General features: G+C 40.9%; 1 protein-coding gene across 4 annotated transcripts in view; it reads left to right on the forward strand.

Moving 5' to 3' along the window:
- Positions 1 to 21,337, forward strand: part of LOC128988628 (ephrin type-B receptor 1-B-like) — a 248,739-nt gene that overhangs the window by 112,473 nt on the left and 114,929 nt on the right. For all 4 annotated transcript variants that reach the window (XM_054410093.1, XM_054410091.1, XM_054410094.1 and 1 more), the window contains exon 2: positions 9,965 to 10,055. In XM_054410093.1, the coding sequence (XP_054266068.1) occupies positions 9,998 to 10,055 (58 nt within the window). In that variant the 5' untranslated portion in view covers positions 9,965 to 9,997. The remainder of the gene's footprint in view (positions 1 to 9,964; positions 10,056 to 21,337) is intronic.

Consider the following 21,337-nt stretch of genomic DNA (forward strand, 5'->3'; position numbering starts at 1 on the left):
ACACTGACTGAATGCCGGTGTCGAGTTTCCCGTTATTATCTCGGAAAGCGGAGTTTTCGTCTCATAAATCAAGGCGCAACAGATCGTTAAACAACTTGAAACGTTCTCGCCTAGCTGGAAAACTTCTAGCAAAGGCGACGATTCCAGTCAGCCGGTGCGAAAGAAACTTTAGTCAGTAATTAACACTGGGGAAAGTTTGAAAAGAATTTGCGCGAAGATCTAAAAAGTAATGGGACGAAAGAGGGAGGTTTGAAAGGGAGGGAACGGCACGGCCAATAAAACACGATCACCTGGCCCCGCCATTCCGCCTACAGAGTAAATCAACATAATTGCACATTACGTGCTTGCCTACGTATAAGGGGAGCATTAGGACGACTGATTGTGGATGTAAAGGCTTACGGTGGTGAGCAACCCTCGCACCACGACCACAATCGTGATGAAACTACGCTCTATCACCACTACGCTCAGGCTGTTTGTATAAGGTACCTCTTGTTTTCAAAGCTTTGAAAAACGAAAATTGTATTCCACTTTCAACCCAAGTTTGCCGTTTACTTACACAGATATCTTAAAGATAAATAACAACTACCAGTTTGCCCTTACCACAATTACAAAATGACGACTTAAAGATCAATCTTTTGAAATATGACGCTTCGCCCCATTTAACAAGAGTATTTATTTCATTTAGTTAATTAACTTTGTGACACTTGTTTTTCGATTGTTCGTAAGGACAGTGAAAGACACTTGCTTTGGTAGCTCTAATGGCTGGGCAGTGTAAATTACCAGAGTACTATTTATTTAAACGGTGCGGTCACGAGACTCGTTCAGGTGTCCTTGGAGAGTCAGGTACTTAGGTTCACCTGCAAACTCTGCTGCAACTGGCCTTCGACCTGTGATACCAATCTATTATTTGATGTTGGTTAGTCTCGTCAATCTGTAAGTGATAACCCCCCTTTCTTAGCCTAACTTTACAGAATAACTTTCTTGGAAGACTTAGAAAGAAAGAAGTAAACTTCCTTAGTTTACTTAGACTGAGAACTTTCTTAGTCTAAGCATGCAGAAGAAATATGAGTCAGTGACTTTGTTCCCCCTACAGGATGTTGCAGAGTTTATCACTCTGTGACTTTGTTCCTCCTAAAGGTTGCTGCAGAGGTCATTTAGTCAGTGATGTTGTTCCTCTTACAGGATGCTGCAGAAGTCATTTAGTCAGTGATGTTGTTCCTCCTATAGGATGTTGCAGAGACAGATGTGACGGACAGGAAAGTACAGCCACTCCGGGCCAGACCGCAGAGTGTACGGTTCACGGTCCCTCACAGGATGCGCTTCACCGCAAGTTCCACCTGGATGGAGACAACAGACAGCTCGTTGACTGTGTATCGAACAAAGAACACCGTGATAGATTTGTATTGTAGCTTCGTCACTTCAACGACAGTCTTCAAGTCAAGTTTGCCAGTAGGCACAGACTAAAAATGCTAAACATTAGAAGGTATTAGTCGGCAGTTTATAGAAACAACTCAGTGTAAATAAAATGAATATGTGTTGAAGAGTGAGAATCGTATAACACGGATCATAATCATAATACGGGTTAGAAATAACTTAAATGCTGTGACAGTAGAATCTTGGTTGCCCAAAACAGTCTTCGGGTACGGAATTGATCTCGTTGGTATCGACCCACAAGAGTTCAGATTTAAGGCAGGCACAGCAACTCTGGTGTAAACAATTGGTGTAGCAACTTTGAAATTAATGAGCTTGTATTTTAAGAACACATTCAACGCCCTCGATAAATGACATGCGCTGTAATCCTGTAGACAACACCTTCTGTGTCAGAGTAGTGCACTTTCCCAGTCGTGTTTGCATCTACAATCGAGAACACCTCGAACATCGAAGCCAGCCAAGATCCGTGTCGCACCATCACGATCATTTGACGCGGAAACTCGGACGATATCGTAAATCATGTCCGGCCACACACAGTCTTAATTGGCTAGTCTCAGATTGATCGGGCATAACTCCCCGCGTTCCGAACCCGTGTCTGTAACCGACTCCTCATCTTTGCCTAATTAACCGCGTTTAACATCGCCGGATCGAACAAATAGCCGCGGTCTGCATTCCCCGCGCTTCCCCGAATCGGCAATTAAGGAAATCGCTGGATTTTTGGCGAATGTCGGTCGCGAGAAAAGCTGTCTCTTTAGGATTGTGGAATGAGTTGGAAATTCTAGCGGTGACGAATGTTTACTGTTATATCTGCGTTGTTGTCTCGACGATCAATTAAATCAACTTTTGTGACCTGTCGCTTTCTTTCACGAGTTGGTTTAGTTCTTGGGGTTTTCTATTTATCTACAAATTGTCGCCTTATCATGTTAGTTATTTTTCAATTTAGTATAAATTATTCAATTGCTTTGCAATATCCTTCGATGTTTTAAAACTACAGGTTTCGTGGCGGCTGTCACATCTTCAGGTATATGCTCCTCTACGATTAGTCTTTAGTATAATTTAACATTAACTACCAAACAGACGTTGACAAATACTCGAGTCACAGAAATTCATTTTAGCGTTCATTCTATTTGCAGAGAATATTGTAAACTAACCATTAGTCCAACTTAATTATTCTTTTTATTTTACAGCATTTAAGGTCGTTCGCAAACAAAAACAATCAACTTTCAACTATCAATTAATTGGCGTCTCAGTGAACCGGTTAGCGAATCAATTGAGTGAAATGTAATTGTCAGAGTGTAGAGTGTATAGTGTATTGCGTGGTCTCGGTGGCAACACGGTTCCCATGACGTAGACACACACAGACAATGCCTACAGTAATCAGCGCTAATAGACACCTGTGATTGATGTTGTAGGCTGTGAGATAGTGTGATGAGATCTGCCTGGTTCGCAGATAAACACATGCACTTGCAACCGTACCGCTCTCCGCTCTCCCTCTTGTCTTGTGAGAGTGTGATAAGTTAACTTGCTGCACATTCACATACTATGACGTTAGACTGTAGCTGGAATCGTTTTAAATTACTTCAGGCTAGACCTAGAGGATTGCATAGCGTGATAACGTAGTCTTTGGTGATTGGCGGGATTCGAACCGTAGATCTCGGGGACTAAAGTCCTGCTCTTTACCACTAGACCAGCTCGCTCCCCAGGACCAATCTTAGTAAAGCTTGGAAAACAGGAAGCGTAATTTCAGTGAATACACATTTAAACAACTTTTGTTGGTAGAAAATAGATTTTAAAATATATTTCGGATCAGGAGATTTTTTGCAGCTACCTTCCCATTAAGTTCCATATAATATAAAAACAACCAACATCGTTGAACTAAGCAATTTGAAAGTACAGAAACTTCGTTTTGGGCTTCGTTATTCTCTAGCGTACACAATAGAGAGAATCTCACGGATTCGATTACTGGAAAGCTTTTTAAGGAGATAATTTTTTTACTCATCTGTCTTTATGTTTCTCTGAACGGAATCACCAGTGAAGAATACATGTCAAAAAATTAACTCTTGCCAAAAACGAGATGAGAACGGACGATAAAACGGAAAACGAAACGTCGGAATGATTTTACGGATCGTTTATGGACTGTAAAATCCGCCTGTAACGTTTTAGGGTGATTGTAAACCTCTAACCTAGAAATGGAAAGATGTGGATTGATGGGTTAGGTTGCGGCGTGACTGACTTGAGAAGATTGATGGGGCAGGATCTCCAAATCCAGGACGACCGTGGACTCCAGGAGGTCCTGCCGGGAATGCGGCTTATGCATGAGGCATAACCAATGGAAGCGGAACTAGCCAATGGCTATCGGCTTCTAGGAACGTGGTCGTTACCAGTCTGGCATTTCCCTAAAGAGCTTTCCGGAATGTGAATATGAGGTTTATATGGTTTAATCTAGAATGAAGGTATTTTTATGTTAAGTGTTCGTTTTAGCGGGTTTCAGCCGCGTCGTCGTGGGCTTAGGGTTTAGATGTGGACTGACTCATTCAACGTTATTGGATGGTTTAGCAAGATAAACATACTTGACGTTCTATTAGAAAAATATTTTGTGTTAAGAGTTTCTTAAGGAAGCAATCAATTTAATCTTCCAACTGAATAGTTTTGTGTAATGTGCTAAAATAAAACAATGGAAAAACTTTGTGAGGAGACAAAACGCATCCCAAATAAATGACTAATTCACAATAGAAACTTTGTTTCAAAACACAAGTGTGACACATGAAACTACGAAATCGTCAATTAAAAACAGCAAAATGTGTGAATTAATTTATTATTTATGTGTTTACTTTCTCATTCACTATTTAGAATTTTCCATTTCGGAAAAAAAAACTGACACCAATCTACAACCAACATCACATAGATACTGTCCATTTAAGAGTCTACAGAACTTTCGAGGTTAATTGAACCATATTGAAAACATAAATCCTTTTCGTGGAATAAAACAGTTCTAATTAACACATTTTCATAAAGTTTCCCCGGTGGAAGTTGTGAGAGCGTTATTAAGCGGCCTCATCATTCAAGAACAATTTCTTAATTGAGTCGATCAGTGCGAGACGTCGCTATCGCTCGCAACACCTCGCCGACTACTTTAATTAAAAGTTGTCGATAAATGTTTGTTTTGTAATTATCAGCTTCATTAATTAGTAGCATTAGCGGCGTGGTAGCAACGAGACAACCGGTTCGCAAATGTTCAATTTTGGTTGAGCCCTTGAAGGAATTTGGAATATTTTGGGGAAACTGTGCTGATGAGATTGTAGGTTCTAATTTGGTAAACGGTTAGATTGGGTGATTTACAAAAATATTAGAACAGAAACGGTATGGATCGTAAACATAAACACATGATGGCACTGGCCCGAAAGTAAATGGAACTGTCCGAACTGTAAACTGTAAATGTGGCTGATAAAAATTAGTCTTTTGCATTTTCTGTGTATTCTCTGAAGACGAATTTTTAGAGGAGAGTAATGCAGTTTTATTTTCTTATTAAGATACGTAATTTAATGAGTACTACTTATAGTACCATTGTCCACTATACTATGGCCAAAGCTATAATTCACTATTGTTAAACACAAATAAATTCATCATTCGTTCTTAGAAATAGAAAAACAATCACGACCATAAGTTGCTACAGACTCAATGATCCATACATGAGCTTATCTTGATTGTTCAATATTCATTTACAAGGACGATATGCCTTTTCCGCTTAATTCCACCTTAAGACGCATCCCACCGCACAAACTTTTGTTCTTTCAACGACTTTTCATCCGCTACCGATTATCCGCTCTGAATTTCAATTAGTTTCCATTGCGTTTAATTAAATCAGTTTAATTGATTAATGCGCAGTCCTCCCGTATAAGGAAGGAAGGTCGCCCGAAGCTGGTGTCCTTGAGGACCTGGTCCCTCCGGAGGATGACAGACGACTACTGTCGGGGTCTGTTTTGGTTGGGACATCCGCCCCCTCCTGGCCAACTATTACTGTAGGGTTGTAGTTTGGTTGGACCATTGATACACCTAGGAGTATTATCAAAGGCTGAACTCTGAAGTCTCTAAAGACAGACTTCTGGGCAACAATTACTGTCGGTGTATATTTTGGTTGAACCATTGGCAAACAGTATACTGTGTAAAACGTGACCCTACAGTTAGTTCCTAGTTTGGTTAGACCCTATAATCTGTGATGATTTACGATTGCTTTTTCCTGAGCAGATTCGATTGTCTTTAACACTTGATATCTAGGTTATAACCGCCCTTTCACAAAGAGATTCCTCCACCAATTTCTAGTTATTTTTCCTAATTTTTTTCTGGAAAAATCGTGTTGTTAGTTTTTAGTTTGATCATAGCTTGGGTTCATGGCTCATAGATAGCCGCTTTTTCTTGAGAAGAGTACTGATGTAAATTTTGTCCAAAAGTCTTTGATAATAGTCTACACCTTAAATAAAACGCATGATTTGAGTTCGTTCTAAAATCTTTCATCCAAATATTTTTTTGACATATTGTTGTTCAATTAACGAACCACAAGTATATCAGTGTGCGAAATGTTGAAGGGTGTTTGTGGTGCGGTGATATTTTTACCTCATATTTCTAAGCAGTATGTCTGTGTGGTACAATAACATCCACTCGCTCACCACCACTACACAGCTTCTTTCCGTACTCGCCGAGGTACACGGTTCCCCTCTTAATTGAACGATTACGTTACTATCTCATTTTCTCAATAAAATCGCAATACAATTTAACTTTACGACAGTAATCCCAGTTGTAAATATCGCATGACGTTTACCGCGATCGCAGGGTGACCTAGTCGTAACATTGTTTTGCCACGTATCGTTGCGATTTGCGATTCCGAGAAATAAACTCATCCTATAAACCCATCCCGGGCGATTCACCTTAGCTCGTAAACAATGCGATTGTATGTCTGACAGTGTAATTTAGTTTATCGTCAGATGCGCGGGTTAAACGACGTTTAGTACTCGGCTACAATGGAATTGATAGTTTCGTGTCGTGCAAGTATGAACGTTGCGTTGTTTAAATTGTAAAATGAAATGCTGGTTTCAAATTTACAGTGTGAAATCAGCTGATTGCTTGGAGTGCACACATTTAAGTATGTATGTTATTGACAACTGTATAACACTATTGTAGCTTTCACAGTGAGAGAAATCAAGTGAAATAGATACGGAAGCTTCGGCGAAGGTGACAAGAAAGCTCAGTAACTGATACTTCATTTGGTAACTGTAATCTGAAGTGTTAAGTTTTTTTGGGATGAGTCTTTGTTCTGTTTCCCACAGTATCACGTACCGCGTTAATACCCTATGTAGGTAGACTAGGTGACAATTTCTCTTGATACAATTATACTTGGTTTTAAGTTACACCAAAGGTGAGAAATTGAGAATGTATATCTTACATTATGAGACACCCCTATTGTTATCCTATTAAATGAAATCTGTGTTCTAACGTGTCAAAAATACGGTTCAGAATCCACCCCAACTTTTATTGTTTTTCGTTACCTGCATATCAAGATCTAGTAAAGAGCGGGGCTTCACTTTTCGAGGTCATTGGTTCAAATCCCACCAATCACCAATGGACTTTGCCTGTTAATGAAGCTACCCTTTACGTCTAGCATAATGTGATAACGGTTCTGGGCTAGAGCCTAACCTCCAAGGATGTGAAGGTGTTATAAATTCCCTCTCTCGTTGGTCTACGTGTCCTCTCAAATCACCATACAATCCTCGTCCCTACCGCAGCGACGGCTGTCCACTATGGACGGAAGCCGAGAATCCTCAGATAAGATCATTATGCAGCTATTACCGCATGTCTTCGTCTGACCTACTATCCTCGGTGTTTCCTTGGAAAGAAAACAGTAATAAAAATACTATAAAAACATTCTTTGATCCACCGCTGCGTGCATTGCTCCTGCATAGCTTCTCGCATTAATTACTTATTGTTCTCCCAAGACGAATATGTTACCGTTTTAATAGGTCCAAATGAGGTTTGAGTAGGTCGCAAAGCTGTGGACAGTATGGGTTGGAAGTTTTGAGAGTTCAGGATAAAAGATGTTGAAGGGAAATGGAGGAATTTCACATTCTTTTAAAATATACCCTTTAAAATTTGATACGTATACAGTATGCAAAAAAATACATATACCAACCCTAATATGCTTAGCAATATACCCATTGCTGAATAGCTGAGCTGAATAGACGGTTCGATACTGAATTAAGATAGCTTTTTGACGGTTAGTGGTAGGCGGGGTCCAGCTTTCCTTGATGATTGTGCTCTATCTTATAAAGATCATACATTCATTACTCAAAGCACTTACCTTCAAATGTATCCAATCCAATTTATGGCCAAACAAATATAAAATATAAGTATGGTCCTTCAAAACCGTAGATAAAAAAGGTTATTTTGGAATCTTGGGGATTTGGTGATTTTCAACTACACATAGATATTTTAGATTCTAATATTTTATTCCAAATTGTATTCAACACTGTAACTAGAAAATATACAAAACAAAAAGTTGGCCAAAACATTGAACGTGGTATTGCAGTCTCGAAAACTTACAGACGCGAATCAAACCACCGAATCGTCATGTTTTAACCAAGCATAAATAACCAATGTTTTACCGTTAATCTCCAGTCGTATCTGTTCCGCACAATGTTGGATTCGGATAATACACGGCGTAATTAGGCCGAAGGTTACAAAAGGATTAGTGTTTCATCTGCTTTCACAACAATAAATGCGAGAGCCGAATAATTTCTCCGGGGACCCACACGTCGACGGCATGTGACAAATGTGTGTTTGTATTTTACTAAAGGGGCTTTAGGGCTTAGCCATTCAGATTATTCTCGTTCTACGGTAATGTTACAGTAGGTGAAAAGCACTTTTTTGTTTGTATTTCATATTGGGATTGGTTGTTCATTATATTTTTGTAATTTGTGGTACGGTATTACATTTTTTGAGATTAGCAAATTTGGTTTTTTAAACTGTTGGTTTTGTTTGGTAGTACAGTATTCACATTGTGCAGTGAAAGACCTGTTAGGTTCGTTTAATACACTTTATACACTTTAAAGCAATAAAATCTCACTTATGGAATCCTCTTAATTACATCTGAAACGTTCATCTGATATTGACATACTACGTTTACAGCCAACTATCATTGTCAAGTCTTTGACTAATTGGTAGTTGAGGCGAGTCATCGTCAGGTTGCGTTGATTTAAATAAATATGCTGACTGTTCAACTATGAACAACTCGTGCGACTTATTGTGAGCTATAGGCCCCTACCTTCTTTCATAGGACACCAACTATCTCAGTAGCGACTTATAAGGTAGAAAATTAAATTTTAGATTTTAGAGACTAGCGCAATCTGTGACTGGTGCACAAAGTTCTTCTATGATAAATGGAATGTACTTTAGTATCCAAGAGTCAATGGTTTATTATTATTAGGTGGCTAGTAGGCATTGTTTTTTTTCGTTGACATAATTTTATTGTTATCTATACTGCAGTTTTTGTTGTTTATCCTTAATATTTTTTCGTGCTACAATAATATGTTTTTTCGCCCTTTTGGTGCTTGTTCTAAATGTGAACACTAAATTAAAACCCCCAGCTAAATATTATTCGTCTTTGCGCATAAAATACTCTAGTGTGATTTTTGTTTAAGGATTGCAGTGGACACTCAGTGTCGACAATATTAATACAATTAATATTTTGTTCCGTTTTATTTCCTAAACAGTTACTATATTTCAGTAAAACTTTCGCAATTCTGTGAGCACGGACACAAGAATGTCGTCGGTTGTCGGTTGGTGGCGACAGCTGCCTCAGTATCTTACCTCTACAAACACAGGTGTACATTATCTGAGCTGCCACAGTGATCCCATTGTCAACAACACCATGCTACTGGAGTCTCCACTCTCCAGCTCCAGTCTCGACGTAGGATTAGCCCTGTGTGTTTGCCCGTGTAATAAGACTCCGAGTTTTGTAAAGGCAGGATCAGGGTGGAGCTATAAGGTTTGTTGGTATTCGAATTTCGGTCGGTTTAACAATCACGGTTGCGATCAAATAGAATCTGAGAACCGTGGTTCCATGTAGTTTTCTGCGAAGTCAATTGCAGAATGGCGACTACTGAAGTAAGAGTCATGTTAATCGCCATCAGTGACAATATTCAATGTTTGTAACTGCGATTTGTTTTATGTCTGCAACCGTGACAGGCTTTTAACAGTTGCTAGTGCTATTTTGTAATTGTGACAGGTTTGTAACCGTTACCTGTTTTTCAGGATGCTTGGGGGCTGAGCCGTGGAGGGCGGACGTGCTATGTTGTAACCGTGATTAATATGTAACTGTGACTTCTGTTTTGTTGTAACCGTGACAGGTTTGTATCATTTACTTACTTGTTTTCAGGATGCTCGGGGGATGAGCCGTTGAAAGTGGACAATGAGCCTCAGTTGTAACTGTGACTTGTATTGTGTTGTAACCGTGACAGGTTTGTAACAGTTACTTATGTTTCAGGATGCTCGGGGGCTGAGCCGTGGAGGGCGGACCATGGGCCTCGTGCTCGTCCTAATGCTGGCCGGGGTCTCCGTCGTCGCCGCCGAGCAAGGTAAATTGAACATTATTATATACTAGGTTCGAGTTTCTATGTATTTATTAAAAAAACAAACAAAAAAACACGTTACAATCTGCATTGCACGGAACGGTTCTTTGCGGTTGTGGTTGCGGAACGGTTCCTCCAATCAATACTCCAATAACATGGACAGTCTCGTGTAGAACAGACACAGTCAAATTGACAACAAACAAAGAATAATCCAGACAAATCCTCACACAAAGTGGCATTAGTAGTATTCAACATTTGCTGCGTATTTTATGTGTTATCTCTTTGTGTTTTTCCTCCATTAGCCATTGTTAATCAATCTATTGCCGTGTTGGGCGTTAAAAGCCCCAAACATCGTTACGCTTAAAGTAGCGTTTAATTATATAAATATTTCTCCGCTTTTCACTTTTAGTTCTTGAGAGAATGGAGGTTCTGTCAGTTCCATTAATTTTATCTTCCTAATTCTATGAACATTTTTGGGAAAGTTGTCCGTTATGTAATAAGTGTTTTTTTTTATAATTTTACTGGTCTATATCTTTCCTGAACTCGTTCTAAATTGTTCAGTAACATTTTTAGCTTTTCTTTGTTTACTTACTTTGAACAAATAAATGTCTAAAATTGTATGTTTATACTTTTTCAGCGTCCCTAAGGCAAAACAATCAATCGGAAATAAACTGAAATCTTAGGAATGAATTTCCCTTTACCATAGTATGAAACTCAAACTCGACTTTATCCAATCGTGTTTCAAGTAAGAACATTACGTTTAAGCTCTAGGTCTCGCCAATGCCTCAAACAAGCTCCTACACAAGTGAATCTCACCGAGTTATCGCATGCAAATCGACTTACATTTTCTTCCACGTCAACATAACTTGAGAACAGCTGATTCATAGCTCCCTAATGGGCGTATGGTTGATCTATCTTTACCCATAAACATCGACGTACCCTAAGAGTGTTATGGCCGTTGATTTCGCGCCCCGAGCTGAACAGAGTTTAATATTTTCAACCGCAATCAACGGTGATATCACTATTTTTTACTGATTCTGGAGTGGAATTCCTTAATGCACATAGTAAAACTGATGTAGATCCATGTAAAGGGTGCGCGGGCCGCATAAAGCATGTTATAAATGGTGATTGCGTATATTCAAGAGCCCGATATAGTTTATGAGCCTGGACTCATTACCTCACTGGGCTTATGACAGTTACGGCACGTATGTAGGCCTACTACTATGTGCACTTCGCATTACAATCTATTCCGATTTCCCCCCTGGTTAGGCTCGAGTATAAGATCTGTCCTGGATATAAACATGTGTATGTGTAGAGCTATATTTGTTTTGTGTGTTGGTTAGAGAGGTCCAATAACACGTATGTCGACGTATCAAGATTATTCGATGTCAAATTCCAAGTAGGTTATTAATCAACAATATATTAGTTAACAGAGATTTAGTTTAAATAAATTAGTTAGCTAGAAGCATCTTTGAAACTATAACAAATAATAGTTCTGTCACACAAAATCGTTAAAATTATTAGGCCTATACATTTTGAGGTTTGAAAATTACGATCATTGCAATTTTTCTAGGTTTTGAGGGCACAATCTCACACTATAGACCTAATATTGAGAACAATCTTTGTTCAATTCACCAACCACCTAAATGTGTTGTTTTAATAATTCGTGTTATTTATTTTACAGAAATTTTGTTGGGCATAATCGTGTATTGTAACCAAATTTGAGTGTTTAGCAAATATTGAATCCCTTAAGATATGTGTTCGAATTGACGAGACTTTCAAACCGACGTCAACACAATACAAACAAAAATCACTCTTTTAGTACAAAATAAAATCCTCTGACATGAACCAGCCATTTAAAGGTGTTCACAACCTGTTAACCATATTCTGAAACAGAAACGTTCAACTAATAAAACCTAACCTGAGTTTTTATAAAGACATTTACTCCGTAAACCTCTATTTGTGAAATTATAACAATAAAAACATTAAAACGTAGAATTTACCATTCACGAAATGCAGCCTAGACTGATGGCCGATTGGCGTGACCCACTCAAATATTAAAACCACTTGTTAAAATACTGTAGAAAAAGTGTGAAGGGAAATGTAAATGTGGGAATAACGTGCAATGCTGCGGTCGCGTGCTGAACCGCCTATTGTATAATACACGGTCGATATGTTGCGGCTTGCTCGGGCGGGTTGAGGATGGGATCGAACCGGGCGACTTGTGGCGTGGAGGTCACAGCTAGTGGAGCTGCTAAATGCAACACATGATCGATGTATTGCGGCGAGGTGGATACGCTAATTCAAAGTCAAGACCACTGCAAAACCTACACACCTCAAATCTCTCCAAAATGGTTTAATCTCTCCTTAACTCGTGAGCCTGAATGACTCACACAATACGAAGTGTATTGGACGCGACATATAAACATTCATCATGATCACATAGTCAAATGAACATCTCCATTCCAACAGAACAATGCAGCAGTAGCTTACATAGAGGCTAGAGGCCAAGCCAGGTGGCTAGCCAGGTCGACCACACTATTAATATCCAGCCAGTAGTCATTAGTCAGCCATCAGCCTCTTGTCAATCCAATTATTTGTTGTCTCTGCTAGGGATCAATTAACATGTGACTATAGGCTATTTGTAGCCTTATACAGACCTTGCGCTCTATTGAATCCCAAGTGGAACGCGCAGCGATCTGTGGGAGAAGAATTTTCCTGTTTTGTGTGATAGTCTTGCTGCATCTCTACAATATAGGGTAATCTCTGTATTGAAGGTAAGGAAACAGTTGGGAAATTGTTTTTGCTCAGTCGGTGTAATTTAATACTGCACAGACTATAGTGTGTGGTGTATGGTATTGCGCCAGAGACTGACGACCCGTCTGTGTGAGACCAGAGCAATGTTAGATCGCACAGACTATAGTGTGCGATGTACGGTATTGCGCCAGAGACTGACGACCCGTCTGTGTGAGACCAGAGCAATGGTATACCGCACAGCCTAAAGTGTGCGGTGTACGGTATTACGTTAGAGGCTGGTGACCCGTCTGTGTGAGACCAGAGCAATGTTAGATCGCACAGACTATAGTGTGCGATGTACGGTATTGCGCCAGAGGCTGACGACCCGTCTGTGTGAGACCAGAGCAATGGTATACCGCACAGCCTATAGTGTGCGGTGTACGGTATTACGTTAGAGGCTGGTGACCCGTCTGTGTGAGACCAGAGCAATGTTAGATCGCACAGACTATAGTGTGCGATGTACGGTATTGCGCCAGAGGCTGGTGACCCGTCTGTGTGAGACCAGAGCAATGGTATACCGCACAGACTATAGTGTGCGGTGTACGGTATTACGTTAAAGGCTGGTGACCCGTCTGTGTGAGACCAGAGCAATGGTATACCGCACAGCCTAAAGTGTGCGGTGTACGGTATTACGTTAGAGGCTGGTGACCCGTCTGTGTGAGACCAGAGCAATGTTATACCGCACAGACTATAGTGTGCGGTGTACGGTATTACGTTAGAGACTGGTGACCCGTCTGTGTGAGACCAGAGCAATGGTATACCGCACAGACTATAGTGTGCGGTGTACGGTATTACGTTAGAGACTGGTGACCCGTCTGTTTGAGACCAGAGCAATGGTATACCGCACAGCATAAAGTGTGCGGTGTACGGTATCACGTTAGAAACTGGTGACCCATCTGTGTGAGACCAGAGCAATGGTATACCGCACAGCATAAAGTGTGCGGTGTACGGTATCACGTTAGAGACTGGTGACCCGTCTGTGTGAGACCAGAGCAATGGTATACCGCACAGCATAAAGTGTGCGGTGTACGGTATCACGTTAGAAACTGGTGACCCGTCTGTTTGAGACCAAAGCAATGTTAGATCGCACAGACTATAGTGTGCGGTGTACGGTATTGCGCCAGAGACTGGTGACCCGTCTGCGCTATGGGACGACGCCGGTCGCCGCTCTCTCTTGATATCGGATCGGGTTACGCGCGTTACAAAAACGAAAAATAATACGATGGGCCGTATCAATTAACAACCGTGGGTCTGGGCTTCGGACTAAAATCAATTTTGGCTGGGCCGATCAATACGGGTGAGGAGGGGCCGCCCGCCGCCTCAGCCGCCTCAAGACTACAACGTTGCAACTTATTTTGCTTATTTTGCTTGTAACTTGCTTGCTTGAGGTTTATTTTATTTATAATTCATTTAATTGTCTAGCGTTAACATTAGTTTTGCATCATTTTTCCTCTCATTCTCTGAAATGAAATCACTGAGCTGACAAGTGACTGATAAGGTAATGCATTTTTTCATAGAGCTGCGAATGGTAAACGTTTATATTTTATTCATTATTTAGTTTAAATTTATATCCAGTCAAAGGAAAGTGTAAAAAAAATATGTCATAGTTTTTATCAATGTCTATTTCAAAACGTGGTTCTCAACTAGAAACAAACTATCTCCACTCAGAAACAGTAGCTTCGGTCTCTCTTGGAACATCACTATCAACAACACTTAACCTCAACAGTCTTCGAATCGACCATAAATCCAAAGTCGTTTAAAGTTCTGTAATCGTTTCAGAATCACAATTGTTTACCGCCAAAAGTTGCACTATTCCATTCGGGAGCGTTTGGAAATTTATACACCCAATTTATTTTCGACTCCCATTCGACTAGAATAATAAACGCATAAAAGTGGTCGGGTTAAACGAAGGCGAAGGGGATCAGGTGCCGGGCTGATGGAGTTTCCATGTTAAACTTTATGATTATAGGCTTTGCTCGTATTGCATTTGCCGCGAAATTGTGTATTTTATGTGGAACCCAAGGCCGCTCTAGCATTAGCATATTGCTCGTCGTCGTCTTGCCGGACTGTGTTTAATTCGAATTATGTATGTAAATATTCCGCTCGCCGAGTAAACATACAAGTGAAGCCCGTCCGATTAACGAGTCTAGGATAACATGTTGGGACGGGACAACTGCGGTAATGCATTTATTATCGGCTAACTCGCACTCGTGTCAATATTCCCTGTGAAGTAAGATAAAGGTGGCTACTGGTTTGGGGATTTACGTAATTGATTTCTGGTGGTTTTATTTTACGTTTTCGACATCAAGTTTGAATTGTAACTTTGCTGAATAGAAAAAGACCCCACGTTCCTGAAGATTTCCCTGAGCTTTTCAGATTGAACCATTTGAGATGGTAGCCTACTAAACTCAATATATTTTAAAGACCTATCCAGTGGTGATACCGAGGGAATCGTAGCACTAAACGTTATCCAACGAAAACTATTATCCCCTTTGAACACATTTCACCTTACAATCAGTGAATTAACCCCCTTCTATTCACAAACTGCACAAACGACGTGCAATACTGTTTCATATCCAATTAGCCTCGGTTGTTATCAGTGACAAAAGCGCATTCTGCGCTCGCACCTTCCGCCACATTGTCACCCACTTATAGAACAAATTTCTTTTAAATCCACTAATTAACAGGAGGGTTATTAAAACCTTGTGTCAGCACAGTTCATTATTTATTCTGACAATGGCCTCGTCTTTGTCGTCCCTCCCAGCTCTTTGTTACGTTGTGATTATATTGTTTCGCTATCAGTTGCGTAAGGTAGTTGCCGGAAGACCGAAAACAATATACATTTTTAATTTATTTTTAGTGTAGCCCATTTTTGGACAGTTTTTATTTTATTTATTTTTTTTGAAAAGTTTAGATGCTGGATAATTGAGGTTTATTACAATAACAGCTAAATGTATACTGCCAATTGTTAATCTATTCCTGTATATAAATTGCAGTAAAATTAGAATGTTAGGCTACCAAACCTACCTAAGCTGGTGTAGTAAGTCACTCAAATGTGTTTATGGTTAGTAAGGTAAAGAGTTATGACCAATACCATGACACACAAAAATAGGGACAGTATCTACGTCTGGAACATCTGTGACACAGTAGAGTTGTCAGCTGCGCCAGTATCTATGTCCGGAACATCCGTGACACAGTAGAGTTGTCAGCTGCACCAGTATCAATGTCTGGAACGTCCGTGACAGAGTAGAGTTGTCAGTTGCACCAGTACCTAAGTCCGGAACATCCGTGACACAGTAGAGTTGTCAGCTGCACCAGTATCTATGTCCGGAACATCCGGGACACAGTAGAGTTGTCAGCTGCACCAGTATCAATGTCCGGAACATCCGTGACACAGTAGAGTTGTCAGCTGCGCCAGTATCTATGTCCGGAACATCCGTGACACAGTAGAGTTGTCAGCTGCGCCAGTATCTATGTCCGGAACATCCGTGACACAGTAGAGTTGTCAGCTGCACCAGTATCAATGTCCGGAACGTCCGTGACAGAGTAGAGTTGTCAGTTGCACCAGTATCTAAGTCCGGAACATCCGTGACACAGTAGAGTTGTCAGCTGCACCAGTATCAATGTCCGGAACGTCCGTGACAGAGTAGAGTTGTCAGTTGCACCAGTATCTAAGTCCGGAACATCCGTGACACAGTAGAATTGTCAGCTGCACCAGTACCTAAGTCCGGAACATCCGTGACACAGTAGAGTTGTCAGCTGCGCCAGTATCTAAGTCCGGAACATCCGTGACACAGTAGAGTTGTCAGTTGCACCAGTATCTAAGTCCGGAACATCTGTGACACAGTAGAGTTGTCAGCTGCGCCAGTATCTATGTCCGGAACATCCGGGACACAGTAGAGTTGTCAGTTGCGCCAGTATCTACGTCCGGAACATCCGTGACACAGTAGAGTTGTCAGCTGCGCCAGTATCTAAGTCCGGAACATCCGGGACACAGTAGAGTTGTCAGCTGCGCCAGTATCTAAGTCCGGAACATCCGTGACACAGTAGAGTTGTCAGTTGCGCCAGTATCTAAATCCGGAACATCCGTGACACAGTAGAGTTGTCAGCTGCGCCAGTATCTAAGTCCGGAACATCCGTGACACAGTAGAGTTGTCAGTTGCACCAGTATCTAAGTCCGGAACATCCGTGACACAGTAGAGTTGTCAGCTGCGCCAGTATCTATGTCCGGAACATCCGGGACACAGTAGAGTTGTCAGTTGCACCAGTATCTAAGTCCGGAACATCCTTGACACAGTAGAGTTGTCAGGTGCGCCAGTATCTATGTCCGGAACATCCGGGACACAGTAGAGTTGTCAGCTGCGCCAGTATCTAAGTCCGGAACATCCGGGACACAGTAGAGTTGTCAGTTGCAACAGTATCTAAGTCCGGAACATCCGGGACACAGTAGAGTTGTCAGCTGCGCCAGTATCTAAGTCCGGAACATCCGGGACACAGTAGAGTTGTCAGCTGCGCCAGTATTTATGTCCGGAACATCCGGGACACAGTAGAGTTGTCAGTTGCACCAGTATCTAAGTCCGGAACATCCGGGACACAGTAGAGTTGTCAGCTGCGCCAGTATCTAAGTCCGGAACATCCGGGACACAGTAGAGTTGTCAGCTGCACCAGTATCTAAGTCCGGAACATCCGTGACACAGTAGAGTTGTCAGCTGCGCCAGTATCTAAGTCCGGAACATCCGGGACACAGTAGAGTTGTCAGCTGCACCAGTATCTAAGTCCGGAACATCCGTGACACAGTAGAGTTGTCAGCTGCGCCAGTATCTATGTCCGGAACATATGGCGCGGTGGCCAGCGTGGGTTTGAGACCGGTTCGCGCCAATCTCGATCACTGAGACCAACGTTAATTGGCTAAATCGTTAGACGCAGGCCTCTAATGTAAATGCTCAATCAGGCCATCACTTACTGCGTCACCTCGGCAGCGATGGTCACTCGAAGATATCGGGGAACGGTCCAAAACCAACAGACACTGGAGTTGCAAATCCCGCGTTTTTCTGGGTGTTCGGATGAGGCTCCGTTAATTTGTATACTGACCCGTTTAAGAATTTCTCCATTTAGGGTTTCGATGTAATAATATATTTTGGAGCAATTAGAACGTTTATGAGACTTGTCAATTGAAGTGTCATAGATCATTGCAATTTGTTTTAATGCCCAGCCTACGATGTTCGTAGTTTCTGATAAATCATTGTTCTTACATTGTTCCGTTTATGAATTTGCCTCTGTGTGATACAAATAATAACCAAAATGCTGTTATTTCAACGAATAAGTGTCAATTAACTCTCCCTGCTGGAGACGACAAAACGCGCACCTCTACCCCGAGCCATAATTACTGAACAACTTGTCGTTTATAATGTAGTCTACTGTTTATTTACATAAAATTCCAATGATCGCATGATGTAGCTTTAGCGACGGAAACTTAGATGGCTTCCTCCGCGTTGTTCACCATTGAGAGGCTCATTATTTCCCGTATTAGTTTAATTTACTTGGTTAATGTGCAGTAATAAGAGTGGTGGGGTTTTAATATACATCCTACGCCCTTGGGCTGCAATAATGAGAATTATGTAACTACCCAGCTGCAGCGCCTGCACTTGCATCTCATTCACATTGCGCGTATTTGTCTAAAACAGTTATTTTGAGACAAAATAAGCCGTAATTATAGTATATTTTATATAGTCAATGGAGCCAAAAACTGCAAAATTATAAGTACAGTACAGAAAATCTCTTGATGGTACGGCCTCTGGATCGTCTGAATTAACGTATAGTGGTTTATGTTACCTTGTTAGTGTCCAAAACGATCCTTTGTAGTTTGTTGTGACTACAGCTGTTTCGTGCTTCGGAAGGAGCACATCATCGGGTCAGAAGAATGTCAAGCAGTACTCTTTAGATATTCCTCACGGTGGAGTTCGTCAGAAACGAAACACCTGTAGTCACAACGAACTACAAAGGATCGTTTTGGATAGTAACAAGGTAACATAAACCACTATACGTTAAGAAAATCACTGTTTAGGGTCAAAAAGCTTACAAGTTCGTAGCCCTGCTTCCTTGCTTCATTACCGATCAGCTGATTGTTCCATTGCTGTTTATACACAATTTAGGGCTAATGAAACAGCTGGTAGTCAGTAACAAAGTTACACAGATCTCGCACTATTCTATAGGCCTACTCATCCTTTACTATTGGGTTAAAAAACGCATCTACGTGGCGTCCCCATCTCAATGATTAATAGTTAATTAATAATTGCTATTTAGGAATTTCATAAAGATCAAAGAGTGCATTGTTTGGCAATAAATAAAAAGTATTTCATTCGTTTCATGCAAAGGAAAGTTTGATATTATTAAGTGCCCTTGTACTTACGAGGTTACAGTACCTAAAAAAGTAACTATATTTAGGTCGTGTAGAATTTAGGCTGACTCAATCGATTATGTATTAACTTGACGGATAACATGGAAAATTTACTGCGTTCGAACCCTTTAACGGTGTAGAATAAAATTAATTATCTTTGGACAAATGCGCTTACGAATAAATCCACTCTACATTTTGACGTTTACTTTTTTTTTACTAATTTCTCATTACGTTGCATCTTTTACTTGCTCCATCTTTTACGTTCCAAACGTGTGTTTCGTTGGTTGGTTGGGGGGGGGGGCGTGGGAGGTGCAGCGTGAACACACCGCCTTATCACGAGATCTCGTAATTGCCGAGATACCACGATACGCCGGCCCCGCTCACTACATTAATTGTAATAATATAGGCTACTTATCATTGTGCACCTAATGGCCATTTAGTGGTCGCATTCCGGCCCGTGTGAGGTAGTCCTTCGCGGTGTCACTTGTTTTGGCGGCTTTCTGACTGTGCACTTCCCGCGTTTTACGACTGCCATGAATTGTTGGAGTGTTTTGTCCTAATGTGTTAAAGTAATTTGTTGATTGGTTAGTTTATCTGTTGTCACCTAAACTGCGACAAACTTCAAAAGGAGACAGTTATACATAAGTACACGAATTATATACATTTTTAGCGATTTTAGTTTCAAAATATATATTGGATGTCTGTTTTAGTTTGGTAATCACGAATTAAAATCTTCTAATTGCATTGTGGCGTAGTCTCTGAATCCCAATGTATACGATAAAAAGGAAGGATTACTTAACTCTGTACCGTCAAGAAATTATTATATTGTAGATCAAATTTGACAAAACAATCACTTGGAGACACTCAAGGTAGTTTAATAATTTGTTAATGTTATTGTTATCACCATCTATCCATCAAAATAGTCAACAAATATAGCCACTATTGAACGCCATACAATAGATTTTTAAACCCATGCTGATAACAATCATCACAAATCATACCTTGTAGAGTTGGATTAACTGATTTGAAGCCTGATCATGTACGTACATCGTACAGTTGAGCAGCAAGATGAGGCTCTTATCTGTCGTGGTGCGGCGTATCCGTTGCGGTGGCTTTTATGGCGCATAAACCTCCGCATTATTGTCAATTAACTCTGATAGCCTGCGAATCTGCCTACAATATCTAATCCGGAGTGGTTGAATTTGTCGCTACAGCTCCAACTATGTGTTACATGGATTTCTTGGATGAAGAGACGCTCGGTAATCAATCAACAAGCACGATCAGATGTTGGTAAATGAATGAAGAAACGTCGTTGGGATGGGGTAGCGCGTGTAAACCGTTTCACCTTAGATACTAGATCATTGAGAACGTGCGTTTAATACATCGTGAAATGTATCTTTGCGTTGAAATCTTTGAGGTGTAGCGATCAGTTTCACTTAGCAAAGCCCGTCAACCAGAGCTGTTACGAGTTACTATAGAGGTCTGCAAACTTACTTTGTGTCCTAAGAAACTCGACAAAGTTTGGTCATAGTGCTTTACAGTATCGTTTTGTGATATGGATGCGGAGACATGGAAGTATTGTTACTTCTCAAGCAAAGTAGGGTCACCAGTACAGACAGGTTGTGGTGAAAACTATACGTGTTCAAACAGCTGTTGTCTGTGCAAAGCTTAGCCACCAGATAAGTGCGTTGTGTGGATGAGTACAACAAAGTTTTGTTCCTCAAGTAAACCTCACCCACAAGACACACAGCTATGAAGTGAGGATCCAGAAGTGTCAAAAGACAGCTGTTGTCTATGCAAAGCTTAGGCCGGGCGCGCACTATCCCGACCACGACCACGACCACGACCACGACCAAACGCCCGACCAGTGGTTGTCATTCACCATGCGACCAGAGCACGACACGACCACGACCACGACCAAGGCATTGAATGTTTTACAAACTTCAGTGTCAAGATGATTGTTGAAGTAGTAGTTGTTATGGTGCATTTGTATTGTAAGTACGGAAGAAGACACTATACTGGGTACATCTAATGTTAACTGTCAGGTCTGAAAGGGCATTTTGCAACATTTTATGAAGAGCTACGTCAATATGAA

This window comes from Macrosteles quadrilineatus, unplaced genomic scaffold, assembly GCF_028750875.1.
Source record: "Macrosteles quadrilineatus isolate MER2022 unplaced genomic scaffold, UCM_ALF_1.0 Scaffold_3__2_contigs__length_128488019, whole genome shotgun sequence".
NCBI classification, from domain to species: Eukaryota; Metazoa; Arthropoda; class Insecta; order Hemiptera; family Cicadellidae; genus Macrosteles; species Macrosteles quadrilineatus.